Below are 18694 nucleotides of genomic sequence, written 5' to 3' on the forward strand. Positions count from 1 at the left end.
CATTGAAATCAATAAGACTATACATATGCTTAAAATTAGGCACATTTCTGAACTGGGGCCTAATATTACTTGGAAGATTGTGCAGTCCTTACCTGTATCTCCCATTGGTGCCTGGGGAATTTAATTTGAGTCATAACTAAAGGAATGGGCCCCAACTGGGAGGGGCAAATGCATGTTGGTTGTTCACTTCTGAAAGAAAATCGAAGTGTATGCTGTATTCTTGTCTGAGTGGCATAGTCAGATATTACAAGGAAATATTTGACTTGCCGAACTCCAACTTGCTGTCCGAAATAAACCCTTAATACTGAACAAACATTGCAGATCTCTTTTGCACTACCACGTTAGTGCATTGTTACTTATAACTGTTTATAAAAGAATCTTGAGAAAATAAAAACCATAGAGGGTAATCCTCTGGAGGCTGTATTTAGATAAAAATCCTCCCAAGGACTTGTATGGCTGGCAAGAGTTCTAGGTTCTAGGAGTTAAAGAAGCTTCAGTCTGTTTGTCTTGTGTCAAGCCCTTACCTGACAAAACCTGTCCAAGATATCTAGCTAGTGCTTGGCTGCCTGTTTCCCTTTCATTATTGAGGGCATGACTACACTACAGCCCTAAGTACAGCCACTGTGTTAATTACTGCAATAGCTGATGTCCACACTACCCTTCTTCTGTTGGTGGTGTGCGTCCTCACCAGGAGCGCTTCCACTGTCTGATGAGAGGCGGGGAGAGGGGGCTGAGAGCCAGGACTCCCTGCTGGGAGCCCAGCTGCCTTGTCTCTTCAGCTTTTGCCTCCCTACTCCCAGCTGGAACTGTGGGTCAGCTGCCCACTGGCTTCTTGCCTCCCTTAGTGGGGAGCCTCCAGGCAGCAGCCCAGCTTGAAGTGGGGAGCCTGGGGGCAGCTGGGCTCTAGCTACCTGGCTTCCTTGTCAATTTCTAGCATGGAGCCGTGAAATTGACAAGACAGCCAACAGCCCCTATAAGTAATACAGTGTCTACACAGACACTGCATTGCCCTAAGTACACTGACATATGCCCTATGCCTCTCATGGAGGTGGAGTTATGATGTCACTTACATGGACGGAACAAGACTGTAGTGTGTACACTGACATAATTGGGTTGAATCTGGATCTGTGTAGTGTAGACCAGGACTGAATGCTGCCTGGTTGCGATGGCTCCTGTGGCCGTGGTGATGGAGAAACAGGATTAAGTAAACACTTTTGAGGATTCCTATGAAGATAAAAGCCCTTTGCTTTGTTGGAGACCTTATAAGGTGTGAAGAGACCACTCAGGCACTGTATTTACCAGCCAGGTATTCACTTATAGGAAATGGCCTGGTAAATCTGTTTAATTTTATAACAAGCCAGGACCTGTGTAATCTTAAGTGTATGCCTACACTGGCAAGTTTCTGTGCCACAAGTTATACCACTTTTATTAAAACGCTGCAATTAAACCACTGTTGCGTGTCCACACTGTGCTCCTTGTGACACTGGAGCGCATCCACATTAGCAGCTCTTGCAACGACAAAGACAGCAGGGCACTGTGGTAGCTCTCCCACTGTGTCACTGGCGGCAGGGTGCTTTGGGATCAGTTTGCAATGCCTCATGGGGCAGGCACAGCATCACATGATGCAGGTTTCCCAATCCCATTGTTCCATGGGCATCCTACTAGATTGCCATTTGCTTTTCAACTGAAGTGGGTGGGGGGAGAGTGTGTGACAGGAGTGTGTATGTGGGGGGGACCGTGTGTGTCCGCATGCTGTTTTCTAAGTTCAGACAGTGTCAGAAAGCAACTGAGGCAGGGGAAGGGGGAAACCATGACATCAGCCCCCACCTCCCTCCCTGGGCTCTCTGCCCAATCTCTCTAAACAGCACTCAATGGCTGTCGGAAACGGTGCTTTGAAAGGGGAGGGGTGCATGTCTCTAGGGCAGCGGAGTTCAAAACAATGAGCAGAGTGGTCACTTGAGGCATTATGGAACAGCTCTGGAGGCCAATTACAGCGCAGAAAGCAATCAAGTGTCTACACTGGCAATAGAGCACTGGAGCCTCTGTGCGAATAGCCTTACGACTCTCGTCAAGGTGGGTTTTTTTTGCAGTGCTGCAACTGAGGAGTTTCTGCGCACAAAGTGGCATGGCAGTGTGTAGAAGTCTGCAGTTTGAGCGCAAAAAGCTGCTTTACTGTGCAGAAACTTGCCAGTGTAGTCAAGCCCTAAGGGTCAGAGCGTCAGCTGCTGCATAAGTCTGCCTCTGACCACATGGAAAAGAACAAGGTGGCACTGTTTGTCCAGCACACGGGATTCTCTGGGGGATTTTGGAGAAGACTGAGGATGGGGCAAGGCAGAGTTGACTGCTCTTCACGTTACTATCTCTTGCGAGCCCCTAGATTTCCACCAGTTAGAAGTTAGAGCTTGGAACAAATCTCCTCTGCATTGCTACTGAGCAGTAAGAGGGGGTTCCAGGCTGCCTTGGTGGTGCGGGGAGGGGATGAGGGGCAACAGAGCACTACACATGGGCTGCTGGCAGTGCAGCTGTCTCTTGCTTCTGAATCCCGAGGATCCACATAGCTGGGAGGCCCTGTCACACCACCCAAGCTCTGTGCCCTTTTACTTAAAGGAATTATTTACAGGGTGTATACCACAAAGTAAACCTCCCAATGTTTCTTTTGATTGCTTCCTGGTAGTAGTATTTTAATCCTTGTTAATCAGGAGGCATGGGTTGGGCTCTACTGGTAAGCAAGTATATAGATAAAAATGCTGATTCTCAGACGTATGTTGGTTACTATAATATTCTCTAAATCTTTGGCTCAGATTTGGATTTCTGTAATACAACATGGACAATTTGGTTAAAACTCAAATTTGGTACTTCAGGTTATTTAGGGAAAGGCTATCTCAGCAGGCATTGTAATTCCATTCATGCAACTCAGATGCATTTCTAGTGATGAAAGGGCTTTCATGACCTAGCTAAACTATGTTGTAAAATGAAATATTGTATAACAAGTGTTTTGTTGGTCAGGGTTGCTAGATGTGGGTGCTTATGAATTTTAAGTTAGCAAGGTGGGGAAGTGACTACCAAGAGGGTAAAATTAAAGCTTCTCCTTTTCTGGAAAGACAAGGACTGCCACTGGTGCAGTCTTTGAGCCGTTTCTAAGTAGATACATCCTCTTGAGTCGTCACTTCTTTCTTTTCCTTTTCACAATTCCAAAACCATTTCACTTCAATTTACACATCATCATTTAAGCAGGGTAAGTCTGGTCATCAGTACTTTAAAAGGAGACTGACAGAGAAAAGCCAGTGGCGGTAGCGCACTTCCCTCTGATTCAGCATTGAACCAGTGTTCCAGCACCATGGTTAGGAAGGCAGGAGATGCCATCTTTCAGGTGATTTGTGAAATCAAGGTCCCAATCACTTGGGGGGGGGTCATTAACAATCCTATAGCACTTTTTGCAAAAGTAAGGGTGTTAGTCCTGTTTTCCTGGCACAGTTCCAGTTTGGATAATTATATTTCACTTATGTTATTCCTTCAAGTATTGTTCACTTTCTATCCTGTGTTGTGGATTGGCTTGTAGTATTGCTCTTAAACATCTGCCATAAGAGGTGGCAGCATTTCAGAGACGCGTGGAATTAATATTATTTTTTTATTATTGTTATTATTTTATTTTATTTGTAAAGCACTTTTCAAGATGAAAGTTTCTATTATCAGTATAAAACATTGGCATTATTACAGTCTGGGCTACTAATGTGCTTCATAGCTAATCTCTTAAGGTGTTGTGATTAGAAAACCCCTGAATTACTGAAGTTTTCTAAGTACTCCTGGCTATCTCGGAATTCCTTTGTATCTATCATAGGAAGTTACTGGTATTATCCATTGAGAGAACTGGGTTGTGGCAGAACATCATTGCTCATAACTGAGCACTATTTAAACATCTGTGCAGTATACAGAATAGTTACAGTTCAGTATAAGAGTTGCTGAGAGCAAAATAGAGCCGTGGATCAATCAGCCGTTAAAGGTAAGCATACAGGCTTGCATGATTTCTAACCTAGAATTAAGTTACAGGTTAGATTTTTCAAGACTACTTTTCATTTAATTATTTTCCTTTCTAAATTTCCAGTGACTACAGATTTAATCTATTCCACAGCTATATCACATGTCCCACTAGTGATTATTCCTTTAATGGCTTCTTAAAGGTAATCCAGAAAGAACATCTGTTTCAACTTTAGAGTGTAAACAACAAAGATTATTTACCCTGTAAGTAGGAAATCAGCAGAATTTACTCATGAAAACAGTATCACAGTTCAATATTCTTGAGAGATGTGCATGGAGATAAGTTGTACAGCTCCTGTTAGTGCACACAGCCCTAAAATTGCCCCTCCCAGTAGCAGGGGCAGATATGGTGATTTTCCTGCTTTGGGTGGAGTTCACCCTCTCCCTGGATAGAGTTAAATCATCCCTGCCGGAGAGAATTTGTCCTTTGACTTCATAAAAATGCTTCAGAAGAGCAAAAATGTTGCCTTTGGAATGGCCCAGATTCCAGGAAGTGTCAGGTATATTTCAGAAATTCCTTTTGGGTATATTCCCAACTCTCACCCCCAATAGTAACTCCACAGACATGTGCACACACATCCAATTTCAAACATCACAATTTGGCTGTTGTTCGATGCTATCAAAATATTCTGTTTAATTTTCAGAATCAAAGTATAAACATTTTCAGCAAAGTGCACTTAATTGTATTTGTTTGCCAAGTGGCACTCTTGGTTATGTATATAATAAGCCTTATGGAGAAAACAAATGATTACACTTCCAAATCTCTTTCTTTTCCTCTGCAGAAATACACATGTCTGACTAATGGGGAAATTTCTATGGGGGCCACTTGTTAAAATGTTAACCAAACAATGCTGCCTGGAGTTTGAGTTAAGAATGAATCCCTGCAACCTTTAGTCTTATTCACTATCACTGATCCTTAATGCTTTCCTGAGCGCTGAGAACATCTGTTTGGTGGCCTATGAGAAATTACTTGCTAGATTCAATGCTGGTTCCAGTTGACAGGTATCAACATAGTACTTGGGACTAAATAGCTCCCTTGTAGGCAGGGCCAATATATATGTCTTGAAGCTTTGATTACCTGCTTGTCCTGAGGATGAAGGCATACTGGCAGCTCTGCTGCTGACTGTGCTGTACTTGCTTAGTAAGTAAAACAGATTTAGAGCCTGATCTTCAGGTCTGGCTGAATACTGCTCAGCACAGGACCTTCGGGCAAGAAGTAAAAGTGACTTATTGCCACTTTTGCATTCCTGTAATCTTGGGCCAGTTCAGAGCAGACTCCAGCCTGAAAGTTAATTGCCACTGTTTAGCTGGGACTGTTTTGGCAGCCAGAGATCACTGAAGTTCAGATTCTATCCAGACGTGCCACTATGTGCTGCCATTTTGAGTTTGGAGAGAATTATTGTCAATCTAGTCCATTCTCCTACATTTTGGCAAGTGAGGTCAGTTTTTGAGCAAGTATAAGGGGAAAGAATAATAAAGGAAAAGCAAGGTATTTTGTGGTCAGACTTGTGGGCGATTTTGCATGTGCTAGGATTATTGCAGGATCAATGGAAAGAAACTCTCTCTTTTTTTTTTTTTTTTTTTTAAAGCGAGAGGTGAGTAACCCAATACAACCTGGGTGAAGCAGTGACCAGGAGTATTTTTAGTGATTTATTATAAGGGTGAAGCCAGGGAATTACCAGCTCTAAATCATCTGTGTCCTGACTCTAAATGTTCCAAGAATTTCCGAGCAAGGGAAAGTATTTTCTCTCTTCTTCTATATAGGTTTTTCTGTGGTTTCGATGATAGTTTTCAAGAGAGAGGACAACACACTATTTACTTCTCTGTGGAGCTGTCATACCTTTCTGTTGCTTTCCTCCTGTTGTAGGAATGTGATGAATCACTAAATATTCTGGTCATGGGGCCAGTTTGTCCACTACTTTGGAAAAAACTGTGCAGGGAACAGGAAACTTTGGATTCCCTCTAGCTTTGTTTCAATTTCATCATTCCATTGGGCGAGCTGGGTTTGTTTCTTGGTGGGAGAGGCAGCAGGTTCCGTTTACTACATCCTCCAATGTCCTGAGGTCTGTAGAGATCTTGGGACACCTGTCTGAGGCCAGGGTCTTTGCACATTGCTGTCTTGGACCCTCCTTTTGGCTCCCTGCCCATTGACTGCTGTCCCTAAAAGCGTCCTGCTGTGGGTGTTGAATGTAAGGGAAACACATACAGGGTAGCGCAAAAGGGGTCAGCTTTATCTTACGGAGTGTCTGGGAATGATAAGGTGGGGAGTGGCCCTCTTGCATCATAGGCCCTCTCTGTTCTCAGACATGCCCACGTAGGGGCTCTGAAACCTGGGGGTCGGGGGCTGATGCCTGGAAGTGATCACTTCTCCCCCTTTTGCCGATCAGCCACATCTGCCAGATCACTGTCTCCTCTTATTAAAAATAAAGTGGGGATGACTGGGCCCTTTAAAGGTGACCTCTTTTTGGTAATGATGACCTACCTACAGTATTGTAAGTACAGGAGAATCATATAATCAATAGGAGTATGTTTAGATAATGTCATTCACAGAGTCCAGACAGTGGGCTGTTGGTCGCTTGGTTTGATTTGGTTAGGAGGTTTTCAGATGCAGTTTGGATTTCAGGGCCCTATGACAAACGCAATAAGTAATTGTTCATGAGGAAAAATAGAATGACTATAGAAAAAAAACATGAAATTTAATTCCTTTCTTCACCATCCATGCTATGTGTAGTAAGAGGAGGCCCTGAAACATAAACTCTTGTATCAGAGGCCCAGTCTGAGGCCTGAAGCCTGAACCAAAGTACTTCCAGGCAGTGTTAAGCAAAGCTGGGCTGTGAGCCAGAGGCAGGTCCCACTCACAGAAGTTGGCAAGAAAAGGTTGTTAGAAGCACGTGCACATGCACATAAGTGCTAATGAGAGGAACTTGCGCCAAGACAGCATCAGAACACTCCACAGACATAACAAGCAACAGGCAGGTGCATCTTAAAGTCAGGGTCAAAAAGACAACATGATGGGTAGATTCGTTTGAACTATGATGAGTAATCTGTCCTGCAACTGTATAGAAATAGGTCCGGGAGCACACATCGTTTTCCAGCCTAGGGGGCAGTGGAGTGTCCCGCCACTGACTGAGCTGTGTCCATTGCCAGGGAGCACAAATTCGTAGTATGCCCTGTAGAGTCTACAGGGAACTATTACTGTGCTTCGTTTGACAATAAACCTGGCTCAGGTTCCTTCGTACCTTACTAGAGTCTGTGGTTTTTGGGGGTTCTCTCGGGGTCTGCTGTATTAGCTATCTGCGCAGAGCTGGGACAGCACACAGAGGGAACATGCACGCAGCCAACTGTTATCATCATCAAACAAGAGCAGAGCCCCACACCGGTAGCTACCGACAACACTATGCAGTGAGGATTCCCTTGGTCTGTCAAAGAGAAAGTAAATAAGGAAGTGTTATTTATTCCTTCTCATAGCACAAAAACTAGGGGTCACCAAATGAAATTAATAGGCAGCAGGTTTAAAACAAACAAAAGGAAGTATTTTTTCACATAATGCACAATCAACCTGTGGAACTCCTTGTCAGAGGATGTTGAGAAGACCAAGACTATAACAGGGTTCAAAAAAGAACTAGATAAATTCATGGAGGATAGGTCCATCAGTGGCTATTAACTAGGATGGGCAGGGATGGTGTCCCTAGCCTCTGTTTGCCAGAAGCTGGGAATGGGTGAAAGGGGATGGATCACTTGATGATTACCTGTTCTGTTCATTCCCTCTGGGGCACCTGGCATTGGCCACTGTCGGAAGACAGAATACTGAGCTAGATGGACCTTTGATCTGACCTAGTATGGCCGTTCTTATGTCAGCTACCTGGTTCCCCAGACTTAAGGCTTAACTTTGCAGCTACTGTTCTCTGGTTGAGGAGCTCTCAGTAGCAGTCCATCCAGTACCATTCCTTTATTAACTGCATGGTTGGAGTTGCCCCAACTTCTCTCTTTCTTCAGTGGCAGAGTGCCTTGCTGCTGCATTATATTGCTGCCTTCACCAGCTGACTGATGGACCAAGAGACAAGTTGAATAATGAAAACTGAGGGGATGGTGGTATCTTTCCAAGGCTGGCCTTGGCGGCGTACTATGTGCTCTGATGGTTCATTTATTGTATCTTATTCAGTAGAAATCGGCTTTGTAGAAAGCCAATGCATTTCTTTCATGTTGTCAAGGCTGAAGAAGTTTGAAATGAAAGGATCCGAAGGCAACATTGAATGGGCATGAGCAGTTAAAAGATGGGTTATATAATATACAAATAATTGTAGGCTTGAAACGGAAGGGATCATTTTTAAGATAAGTGAATAATTATTTTCCTAAGTCAACATTCAGAATCCCCTAATTCATTATTTCCACTGTGCTGTTAGCAACACCAACAACAGAAATGGTATGAATCAAAAGGAGGGTGGTTTTATGCTCTTCTGCCAATGTGGCAATTCCCACAGCCAGGGATTTTGGGATCAGGGAGAAGGAATGAACTTTCCTTCTTTGTGATCCAGCATTGAGTGCACACAAATTGTATCATATAAAGTTACTTTAAAGCATAGACATGTGCTCAGTTTTGAAAATTAGGGGAAATGTTTGTTCTTCATAGCAACCTTACTTAACTACCTCAAATATGTATGGTAAGCAAAAGGTCCCAAAGGAATCTGCATAATAAACTGCAGTATGCTTATTGTGTTATAACCCTCTCTCTCTCTCTCTCTCTCACTCTCTCTCTCTCTCACACACACACACACACACACACACACACACACACACACACACACACACACACACACAACATATGATATGCATATGATAATTTATTATGTACTGTTGACTGTTTCTTTTCCTCTTCTCCTGAGATGTAGAATTCTCCCCTCCCTCAGAATTAGTTTCCCTGATGCAGAGAATGGACAAGATTTGGTCTGTCATGAAAACCAATTTTTCTCGACAATAAAAAGCTGCAGCTTTAAACCACACTACATGGTTAGAAATGGGAATTTTATACCACTGGGAAAAGCTTTCCAATGAGGCCAGCATTTGCATCAGGCCCTGGAAGATCCTGTGAAAAAAGACTTTAAATCTGTGACAATTTTATGTTTAGAAAAGACTTGTGGATAAATGTTTAGATTTTTTTGAGCCTTGCACAGCTGAACTTATGGGTAGTGATTTGTAGAAGTGTTGAGCACCTGCAACTCCACTGGCAGTCAGTGGGAGCTGTGAGCATTCAGGACCTCTGAAAATTAATCTTATGGTAACTAAGGCCCTGATCCTGCAATGTGAATAAAACCTTTATACCACACCATGTTGTGCATACTCGTGTAGGTACAGTAGAACATCAGAGTTTCAAACACCAGAGTTATGAACTGACCAGTAAACTACACACCTCATTTGGAACTGGAAGTAAAACAATCAGGCAGCTGTGGGGTAGGGGAGAAACAAATATAGTACAGTACTGTGTTAAAAATAAACTACTAAAAAGGGAGCGGAGGGATAAAGCAGCATTTTTCCTCTGCATAGTAAAGTTTCAAAGGTGTAATAAGTCAATGTTCAGTTGTAAACTTTTGAAAGAACAAGCATAATGTTTTGTTCAGAGTTACAAATATTTCAGAGTTACAAACAACCTCCATTCCAGAGGCATTCGTGATTCTGAGGTTCTACTGTATTAAATATATATATAAATTGCATGGGTGTTTTCTCTAATAAAATTGCAAACAATGCTTAGTGTTATGTCTTATCATGGTATAGTTAGGGGGTGAAAAACCATGGATATATTTAAGGCATCACATTACATATTGCCCAAGATGCAGAAGAAGAAAATGGTTCAAGCGTAATTTAGGCACACTCGTTTCTTGGTTGATAGAAAACCTGTAAGGAACAGATTTTAGATAATTATGCCCATTAGCACTAAACAAAATGAAACAAAAATACATAAATAAAGCATATTCTTGCTGGAGTATCTTTATCAGTTGGATAAGGATGTGGAGGAAAGGATGTTGAATGCGCATTAGCGTTTGGGTCATAGCCGGTGAGAAGAAGGAGGAGATGACCAGGGTAGGGGTGAGTGTGCCCTCAGTCAGTGAAGAGGCAGTTTCTTAGCATTGTAAACCACATCCTTCTGCTTCTGTGAAACAGTTAGAAAACAGTGTTTGATCTTGAAAACCATGCCAATTTATACTGCTTTCTCATTCCCTTTAGAGTAGTACTTAGTCATTTACTTTCAAAATGACTTTCAGGGGCGCTGCTATTTCAATTTGTTCTTCTTTGATTCCCTCACTCTAACCTTCCTTTTCAGGTACTGTAAATTACTTCTAAATTGTTAGCTTTCTAAATTAGATTTCCTGCGTTAATGGCATGTTGTAACCATGGTGCTGGAGGCTACTGTTAGTTTAATTCAGGGCAAGAGGGTTAAGTGAAAATTACAGTTCCAAGATTATCACTCTCCATGTAAATTAGATCTATGGCACTGGAGTTTCTTATAAAGAAATTGCCTTTAAGCATTGAAAGTAGAATGAAAGTTAGGGCTGGAATTTGCTTTTACTTTTATCCCAGTGTAAGGAGCAACATGTAGCTGTACTGCCCCAAAAGCAGCACAGGGAGGGAATTGTGACTCTGAAGGTCTAAGGCACAACCAAGATCTTGGATCGAATGGTCAATGAAATAGTAAAGTGGGGGAAAAGTAAATACTATGTTTTTTGTTGTTGCCTTTCCTGGTGAGTTTTCCATGACTACTGCTCCCACAAAACAGGGTGTTGTTGTTTTGTCTTTTAAACAGATACGCAGGTCAAAGTCCACGTTCTCTCCCTCTCTGTCCATTGTGGGTAGGTGGGGTGGGCTTTGAGAAGCCTGCATAGCGGCTCAGCATTCCAGCCTGCCATGCAGCTTAGCTCCATCAAAGCTTACCTATGTACAGCCCCAAACGAGAGGGGTTGGGGCAGGCTTTGAGGGCAAGTACATTGCCAAGTAGGCATACCCATGTGGTCCCACATACATGGGGCACAACCTGAGCCTTTGGGCTGTAGCAGTGGCCATGGAGTGGCTATACTGCCACTTTACAGACTTGTGGAACAGATGTCCTCCTCTGCTTCCAGATCTCATTGGACCCCCGCACTGTGCTAAGCCTGACTATGTGAGGTTGGTGCTCTAAATTTAAACAGTCTGTTAATACATAATGTGACAGCAACCTGTGCTCAAGAATTGTACAATAGTTCCTGGGTTTTGTACGACCAATAAAGTCATCTTGTTGTGCACTGCAAATGGCTTTCTCTGAGATGCTCTTTACATCTGCTTTTAATGCTTGATACAGATGGGAGGAGTAATTCCCTTATTCAGACAGGCTTAAAGTATTGTCATGGTGGGAGAAAGCTCCTCTATTTACTCCTGAGTCGTAATCATATGATGCCTTTTATTGTTTAAGTGTTGACTGTATTACGAGGTTGCAAAAGACACAAGAAGAGACTGGCTCTGCTCCAAAGAGCTTGAGGCTGAAATCCTACATGTTTTGAACTTTAGAGCGGCAGCAATTTCCGTTTTATCAATACTGAAATAAATAGTTTTGTTTAATAACTGAACCAAAAAATATTTACAGACTGCTTTTACTGCAACAGGACCATGCTGAATATGAATGTGCTCTGCCATGCCAAAGACCTTAAAGATATGTCTGTACTGCAGTGTAAGCCCAGGGTTCAAACTGAGGCTCAGGACTAACCCCCCTTCTGTATACACACAAATAGTGTTAGCCCAGGGCTTGGAGCAGGATCCTGGCACCCCATGGGGGTGGAGGGTCTGAGCCTGAGTCGAGCCAGGAATTTGCAACGTAGATACAGCCCTATTGGACTCAGAGTCTGGGAGTTTGTCAAAATTATTTCACAACCACACAAGCCAACTTTCTTTGTTCTCTGGACAGTCAAGTTTCCCCACACTGTACCACAAAGAAAGGGCTAGAGTGGCCACATTTTGGGAGATGCTAGGAAGGCTGGGATATGGGTGATTGGAGATGGGCATGCATAATGAGGTGTAGATATTGGAGCCCCAGGTTGGGTCTCAGGGTTCAACAATTCCTAATCTGAAGTTACAAATGAGTGTAGATGCTCAAGCCCTAGGTTAACAAACCCAGGGTCTACTAACTTGAGTTCTACTAACCCTGGGCTTACTTTACAGTGTAGACATACCGTAAGAAACGACATCCCTGAATTATTTATTTAATATGTGACTTTCATGTGGACAATAAGTCAGACCCAGCAGTGCTTAGGCAGCCTTAGTTTAAAGGATTTCCCAATGTGATATGCTAACTTGGTCTAGATTCACAGCTTAGTACGTTGCCAAAGAGCCTGAGGTGAATGTTCAAGAAAACGAGTGCAGCAAAATAAAGTAAATCTAATTTTATCTGTCTAGGTTTCCATATCCTGTCCATCACTGAGGTATCTGAGCACCTTACACATTTATTAGAAAAAACAAAAGAGCTTTATTTGTTTTAACTCTGTGGGGTTTTTGGGGGGCAACTGAGGGGAAGGGCAGTGGCAGAAGCAAGTTTTGTGTTTTGCTTTGAATGCACGGAGGCTTGTGGCTATTCTGAGAGTGAATTCCACTTGATGGCTCTGTCTCCTGCACTCACAAGCCTCTTTCTTGAGGTTGGCAGTACCCATTACCGTGGCTAATTTCTGTTTTAATTAGCAGAACTCCTTATTATGGGCCTTATTGTTTCCAGCCACTGCTGTTTGGGCATGCACCGGGAGGAGAGGCCTCAAGGAGGTTGGTGCATTATGGTGAGTGGGGGGAAGAACCAAGATTCTACCCACTTCCATCCCTGCCCATCTGTGTGGAAGGATAAAAAAACAGCCATGCAGGGGCTGCTGTTACTCCTGGATGGGACTGTTAAATGACCCACATTCTGGCCCATAGGGTTTGATCCTTTTGGCCTTAGTCAAGCAAAGCTCCCATTTCAAAGGGACTTTACTGGGAGCTTTGCCCATGAAACAAGGTCAACTCCTTTATTCTTTTTCCTCCTGGATCTACCCTGGTTTCTTGTCATAGGTGAGAAATTCTATATAGCTTTTTCCAGAGTCACAAGAGGAAGCTGTTGTGATCTCCAACAATGAAGCCTATGGCCAAGTAACATTCCAAATTTCTTTTTTTGTTTGTTTTTGTTTTAGGTCAATTTTGTAGCCTGTCAGCTGTTTGCCTTGTTCGCTGCTTTTTGGTTTCGAATTTATTTGAGCCCCAGCAATGTCAGTTCTGTTGTTCGTCATGCATTTGCCACTCTCTTTGGAATATACTTTGCTGTTTTCTGTTTTGGATGGTGAGTATTTAACTTTCAGATAAACAAATTATGCTAGCAATTATGTTTTATTTCATGTCAGTTTTCCTAGATCATTTGTGTTCAGTCCTGAGACAACTTGTGTGTTGCAGTCCTGCAAAACAACCACCACCTAACCGCCCCAAAGCCCAGAACAAACTGTAATGACTTGCAGATGTATATTTGCAGTGTTGTTGTAGCCCTGTTGGTCCCACGACATTAGAGAGACAAGGTGGGTGAGGTAATATCTGCTATTGGTCCAACTTCCGTTCGTGAGAGAGACAAGCTGAAGAAGAGCTCTATGTAGCTCAAAAGCTTGTCTCTCTCACCAACAGATGCTGGTCCAATAAAAGATATTCCCTTGTCTCTCTTGTAGATGTATGTTGTATTTATCTATGACAAGTTTACTGCAGGCATCAAAGAGACACCATCGCCTAAGAAGACATAAACATATATCTTCATTAGAGGAGATGCATCCATTGTTGAGTATTCAATTTGATTATTTTAAAAAAAGAACATTTTAGACCCAAACTGGTTGACAGGATTCTTATTCGAAGCACTGTTCTAGTCACTCTGTAAAAACTGCATTGTGGGGTGGTTCCATGTTTACCAGCTGTATTTCAAATTTAGTTAGGTTACATGGCAGAAAAGGGATTTTTTTTCCCATCAGCCCTGCAGTCTTACTTTTAGACTATCTAAATGTTTATCTTTTTGTTTTCAAGGTACTCAATCCATATTTTTGTACTGGTGATAATGAGCTATGGCATCATGAACATTGCGAGTATTCCCAACATCCACAGGTAAAGTTACATGGGGACAAGAATTCAATTACCCTGTTCCATCCAGAGGCTGGCAGCAACCCAGAAGTTCATTTTTGTATCTTATCTGTCTGTTCTCACCATCTCCACTCAGTTGCAGCAGTTTTATGGATTTAACTAGAGTATCCACTGTATTGTCTAAATTTTGTGAATTTTTAGTTAGTGTATCACATCTGTACCAAAGAGAGGGAGGGTGTTTTGTACTTTGCCCAGTTTAGCCTCCTGCAGCTTCAGCAATTTACATGGAGACCTCTTGTCTTTAAGTTGTTGTTGGAGATTATGTCAAGCCACACTCTCTTCAGTATTGTGTCCTGGAGGATGGGTTTTAAAAAAAACCTGTTTTTAATTTTTCCCTCTTGCTGTTTGGCCTTTATGCATTTCCCATTTATCCCTGAGTTAGTTAGGCAGTCAGAATAAGATCACAGGCAGTTCAAAATCTGTGTTTTGTGAAACAAGTCAGTATTTTGGTACTGAACACAGAGCTTCCCAGAACTGCAAATACAGGAAATGCCATTGCCTTGATGACAAGAGAGCATTGAACCATCACCAGCCCAAAAGTAAAAGTTATAGACTGTCAGATTTTATTTATTCCTTATGCTAGGGTCAAAAAGAAAGGTACCTAGAGTTTCTGAAACTACCTTAGCCAGGTGTATGTTTAGTGTCTCACTGAACCTTATTGGGCAGATGGTACCTTGATCAGAATTGGCAAACTGTGTTGAAACCATAGCTGATTCTTGTACGAAGATAGGAAGCATCAGTAGAAGAGATTTACAGGGCAGTAGAGTAGTTCTCTTTGCAATATTTTGCAAAACATAATCACAGATAATGTATTGTCTCAGAGTTCTTCAAGTGATAGTTCTTTGTTAGTGTTCATCCCTTCTCTCTCTGCATGTGGAATTGCTTTTCACTTGCTGTTATTTTGAGCTCTTAGTTGAAGATATGGAGGTAGTAATGTTACCTGGAAAAGTGGTTTATGTAAGTAATCCAGAGGAACAGGTCAGCTGGCAGCCTGAGAGTTATTCCACCTTTTTGTTTTGGGTTGACTTGGGCATTGCTTAGACTGTTGGATTAATGCTCCCATTAGGTCTAGTGTTGGTTTGTAATATATATCCTCTTGTCTACTCTCTTTGTGCAAGTTTTAGAACTCACCTTCATTGGCTTAGACATACGCCCGTGGTCACTGCAGTTGTACCTGAAGACAGAATCCCTGTGCTTGCTTATAATTTGGTAGGGGCTCTCTGAGGGTTTACCTAGCACATTCAGAAGGCAGAGCCAGAACTAGAACCCAGAAATCCTGATGTAGTTGATAACTAGCACTACACTGCCTGTGTGAAAAGGGACCAGAGAGAAAAGATGCTAAAATACGCTTTGTTTCTTTCTTGATCAGTACTGGTGCCTGTGTCTTGGGGAAAGAAGGGAGCAATCTATTGTTCTGGATCAGTGGACCAAGTTGTAGAAACCAAATCTACAGCTAGAAATTCAATATTTATTCATGCCTGCATAGGAGAATGAGAAGAAATTGGCATACATTCAAGTTAAAGGATTTTCCTCTCACTCTTACTGTTTAGCCAATTATTCATGATGGAAAAAATAGCATATGTTGCAGCACAAATGAAGGCAGTTTACATAATATTGTTGGCTATTGGAGTGCAGTAGTGAGTCATACTTTGAACTGCATTGGTTTGAAATTGTGATGGAACATGCTGAAAATCTTAGCAGGGCTGGGGAAGTTGGAACAGAGCCATTCCCCACTCTTAGCAATAGTTTTGTAGCTCAAACATAGCATGTTCAAATTAATTGAGGTAACGTGAAAAGTAACTTAAATGATAAATGTTATGGATTAAAACGGGCTTGAAAAATGTAGCCAACAGCGGCTGGTTTAAAGACTGAGCCTATTCATACAGTTTTAATACATTGGGTCCCCAAGCCTTGCCCCATTCCTTCAGCAATGTACAAGAATATTAATAATAGGAATATAAAAAAGTATATTTTCTCGGGCGAGAGATTTCTCATGGAGTGAGGTAAAAAGGAGACTAAGGGAAATAACGAAAGTATGAATACATGAATGAATCTAATCTACACCCTTCTTATTCCCCATTAGTCCAGTTTCTGCATAGGCTGCCTACCCCGACACAGCTGGTGTTCTGCCTTCCTCTACTGGTTTGAGCCAGGAGGGCTGTAGTGGGTCAAACCCAGGGACAGGTTTATTTTTTAAAATCAATACTCAAAACCGATAAATAAGGTCCTGCTGCCTGGCTCCTCATAAAGCCTCTTCCACATAAGGTTTCTTGCCCTGCTCATACAACAGGTGTCTCCAGCCAGGTTTTACAATTAGCTGGTGTGGAGAATCGCCTTCCAGGACTTTCATCCTAACACTGGGTCTCCTACAGGAGCCGTCCTGCTACATGCAGGTCTCTCTCCCTATTGAAGCTACTTGCTGACCTTTTATTTGAGAACCAGGTGAGCCTGCAGGCTGTCACCTGATCTCTCACCTGAAACTCATCACCTGGGTGGTAAGTAATTAGTCACTGGTGAGCCTAAATGCACCTCCCTTAAATGGACAAAGGCCTGCCCCCCCCCCCACCCCCGCAGCTGGCCAGTTCTTTTGTCATATCATCTTCTGTTCTGTTCCCCATTCTGGTTCATCCTGACTTGGGCCTGGTGGCTACAGCCTCACACTTGCCAGTCTGCCTGCCTGGTCTTCTGCTGGTCAGTTTGTGCCACTGCTGTTTGGGTGTGAAGGCCTTGATTTCCCAATCATTAGGTTCCTGCCTGCCCCCTTGGGCTCTGTGGTCCTGGTCTCCAGCTGGCTGGTTTTGCTGATGTGGTGTTGGACCCTGAAGACCTTAGTTCTAGATCGGCTCTTAGGATCACCTGCTGTTCTCTTCTCAGTTTGGTGTTTCAGCCTCCTGGTGCTCTGCTGCTCCCTTCTGCTCTGCTGAATCTTGGTTCTGTTGGTCTTCTTCCTGCTCTTCTCTGTCTCCAGGCTCTCATTGGCAACCTACCTCTGCCAGCAGCCTCTTTCCTGTTCTGTTATGGATGGGGATAATGAGGAGAGGTAGAGGAAGTAACAGGATTTGAGTATCACCCCTCCTTGTGCTGCACCAAGGATCTGCAACACTGCACTCCTTAAACCAGTGATACTCAGACTGCGGCCCATGAGCCGCATTCCCATGTGGCCCATGATCTCTTTAACGTGTCTCCTGCATATCTTTGCAGCACATGATACCAAAACACAGTGTGATTTAATTGTTAACCAATCAGGATGCTTTTACTATGTTATTAACCAATAAGTTATGAACTTGCACTAAGCTACTAACTTATTTGCTGTAAGAATTATAGATATGGCAGACCTCTGTGGTTCGGAAGCCAAATTAGGAATCAGCAGTACCCAAAAGAGCCACAGTAGTATGAACTATTTCCCCTCTCATACTGTTTTACTATAGTACTATTCATATTTAATGAAACAATGAATTCATGCTACTGTGACTCTTTTGGGTACTGCTGATTGCCAATCTGGCTCCTGAACCACTGAGGTCTGAGTATCACTGCCTTAAACCATTAGAATGTCAGAATACGGGGTGCCAGTAGCCATCCTGCCTAACCTAATTTTACATTCATTCAGGACACAAACCAGAGAGTGGACTTTTCAAACCCTAGTTAAAGAATACTTCCTGGGTGCAGAGCTTTGCATAACAGCCTATTTGAGCATGTAAAGCCAAAATAAATTGTCTTCCAAATGTCACTGAAAACAATGCACAGCTACTATGTACTCTTAAAGCATAATTATATTCTCTCTCTCTCCCTGGTTCCTACAGATTTGCAATATGAGAGTCTCAAGTATTTCTGGTCTGTGTGTGTGTACACAGAACAGAAAGGAGAATGGATAATCTCAGCAGTATGTTAAATGTTATCTGGCTTCAAATACTTGAATTCTAGGACATAATTTTCCAAAGTGACTAGTAATTTTGAGTGTCTCAATTTTGATTATCATTCTGATGTATAAATTTACCCTCGTTTTTTGTTTTGCCTGTATGAACTGAATGTAAAGTCTTGACTCTGCTTCGGTGGGTAACTGTTCTGTTTGTTTGTATGTTCTGTTTAGGTACTCCTTTGTGGTAGCCATGGGATACCTCACATTGTGTCACATTAGCCGAATTTACATATTTAATTATGGTATTCTCACTACAGATTTCTCTGGGTGAGTATCCAGCTCATATACTATGTCTGTTGATAAATTGTATAGTCAATTGTTTGATCACACTTTGGTTCATTATGAAATATATTCAAGAGGCAAATTAACTAGTATCACTCAGGTTTATCGATATAAGCCAATAATAATAAAGAACAGGGAAAAACTTTCAATATGATACCAGGTTCTGGGAAGCCACCTCATGTAGTATTGTTACCTTCACTTTACACAGAAGGTGTGCTTCCCAAATTTATACTTCTAAAGCCATCTTTTTATCCCCTAACCGTTGACAAGTAAAAGGTACTGTGCACATCATCTGAAACTAGATTTAAC

At 42.4% G+C, this 18694-nt stretch overlaps 1 protein-coding gene across 1 annotated transcript in view; it reads left to right on the plus strand.

The window, feature by feature from the left end:
- Nucleotides 1-18694, plus strand: part of MBOAT1 (membrane bound glycerophospholipid O-acyltransferase 1) — a 90845-nt gene that overhangs the window by 25450 nt on the left and 46701 nt on the right. The window contains exons 2-4 of the mRNA XM_084620976.1: nucleotides 13209-13354; nucleotides 14074-14151; nucleotides 18275-18370. Of these exons, the coding sequence (XP_084477102.1) occupies nucleotides 13209-13354; nucleotides 14074-14151; nucleotides 18275-18370 (320 nt within the window). The remainder of the gene's footprint in view (nucleotides 1-13208; nucleotides 13355-14073; nucleotides 14152-18274; nucleotides 18371-18694) is intronic.

The sequence above is a fragment of the Lepidochelys olivacea genome (assembly GCF_965140295.1).
Source record: "Lepidochelys olivacea isolate rLepOli2 genome assembly, chromosome: 2".
NCBI lineage: Eukaryota > Metazoa > Chordata > Testudines > Cheloniidae > Lepidochelys > Lepidochelys olivacea.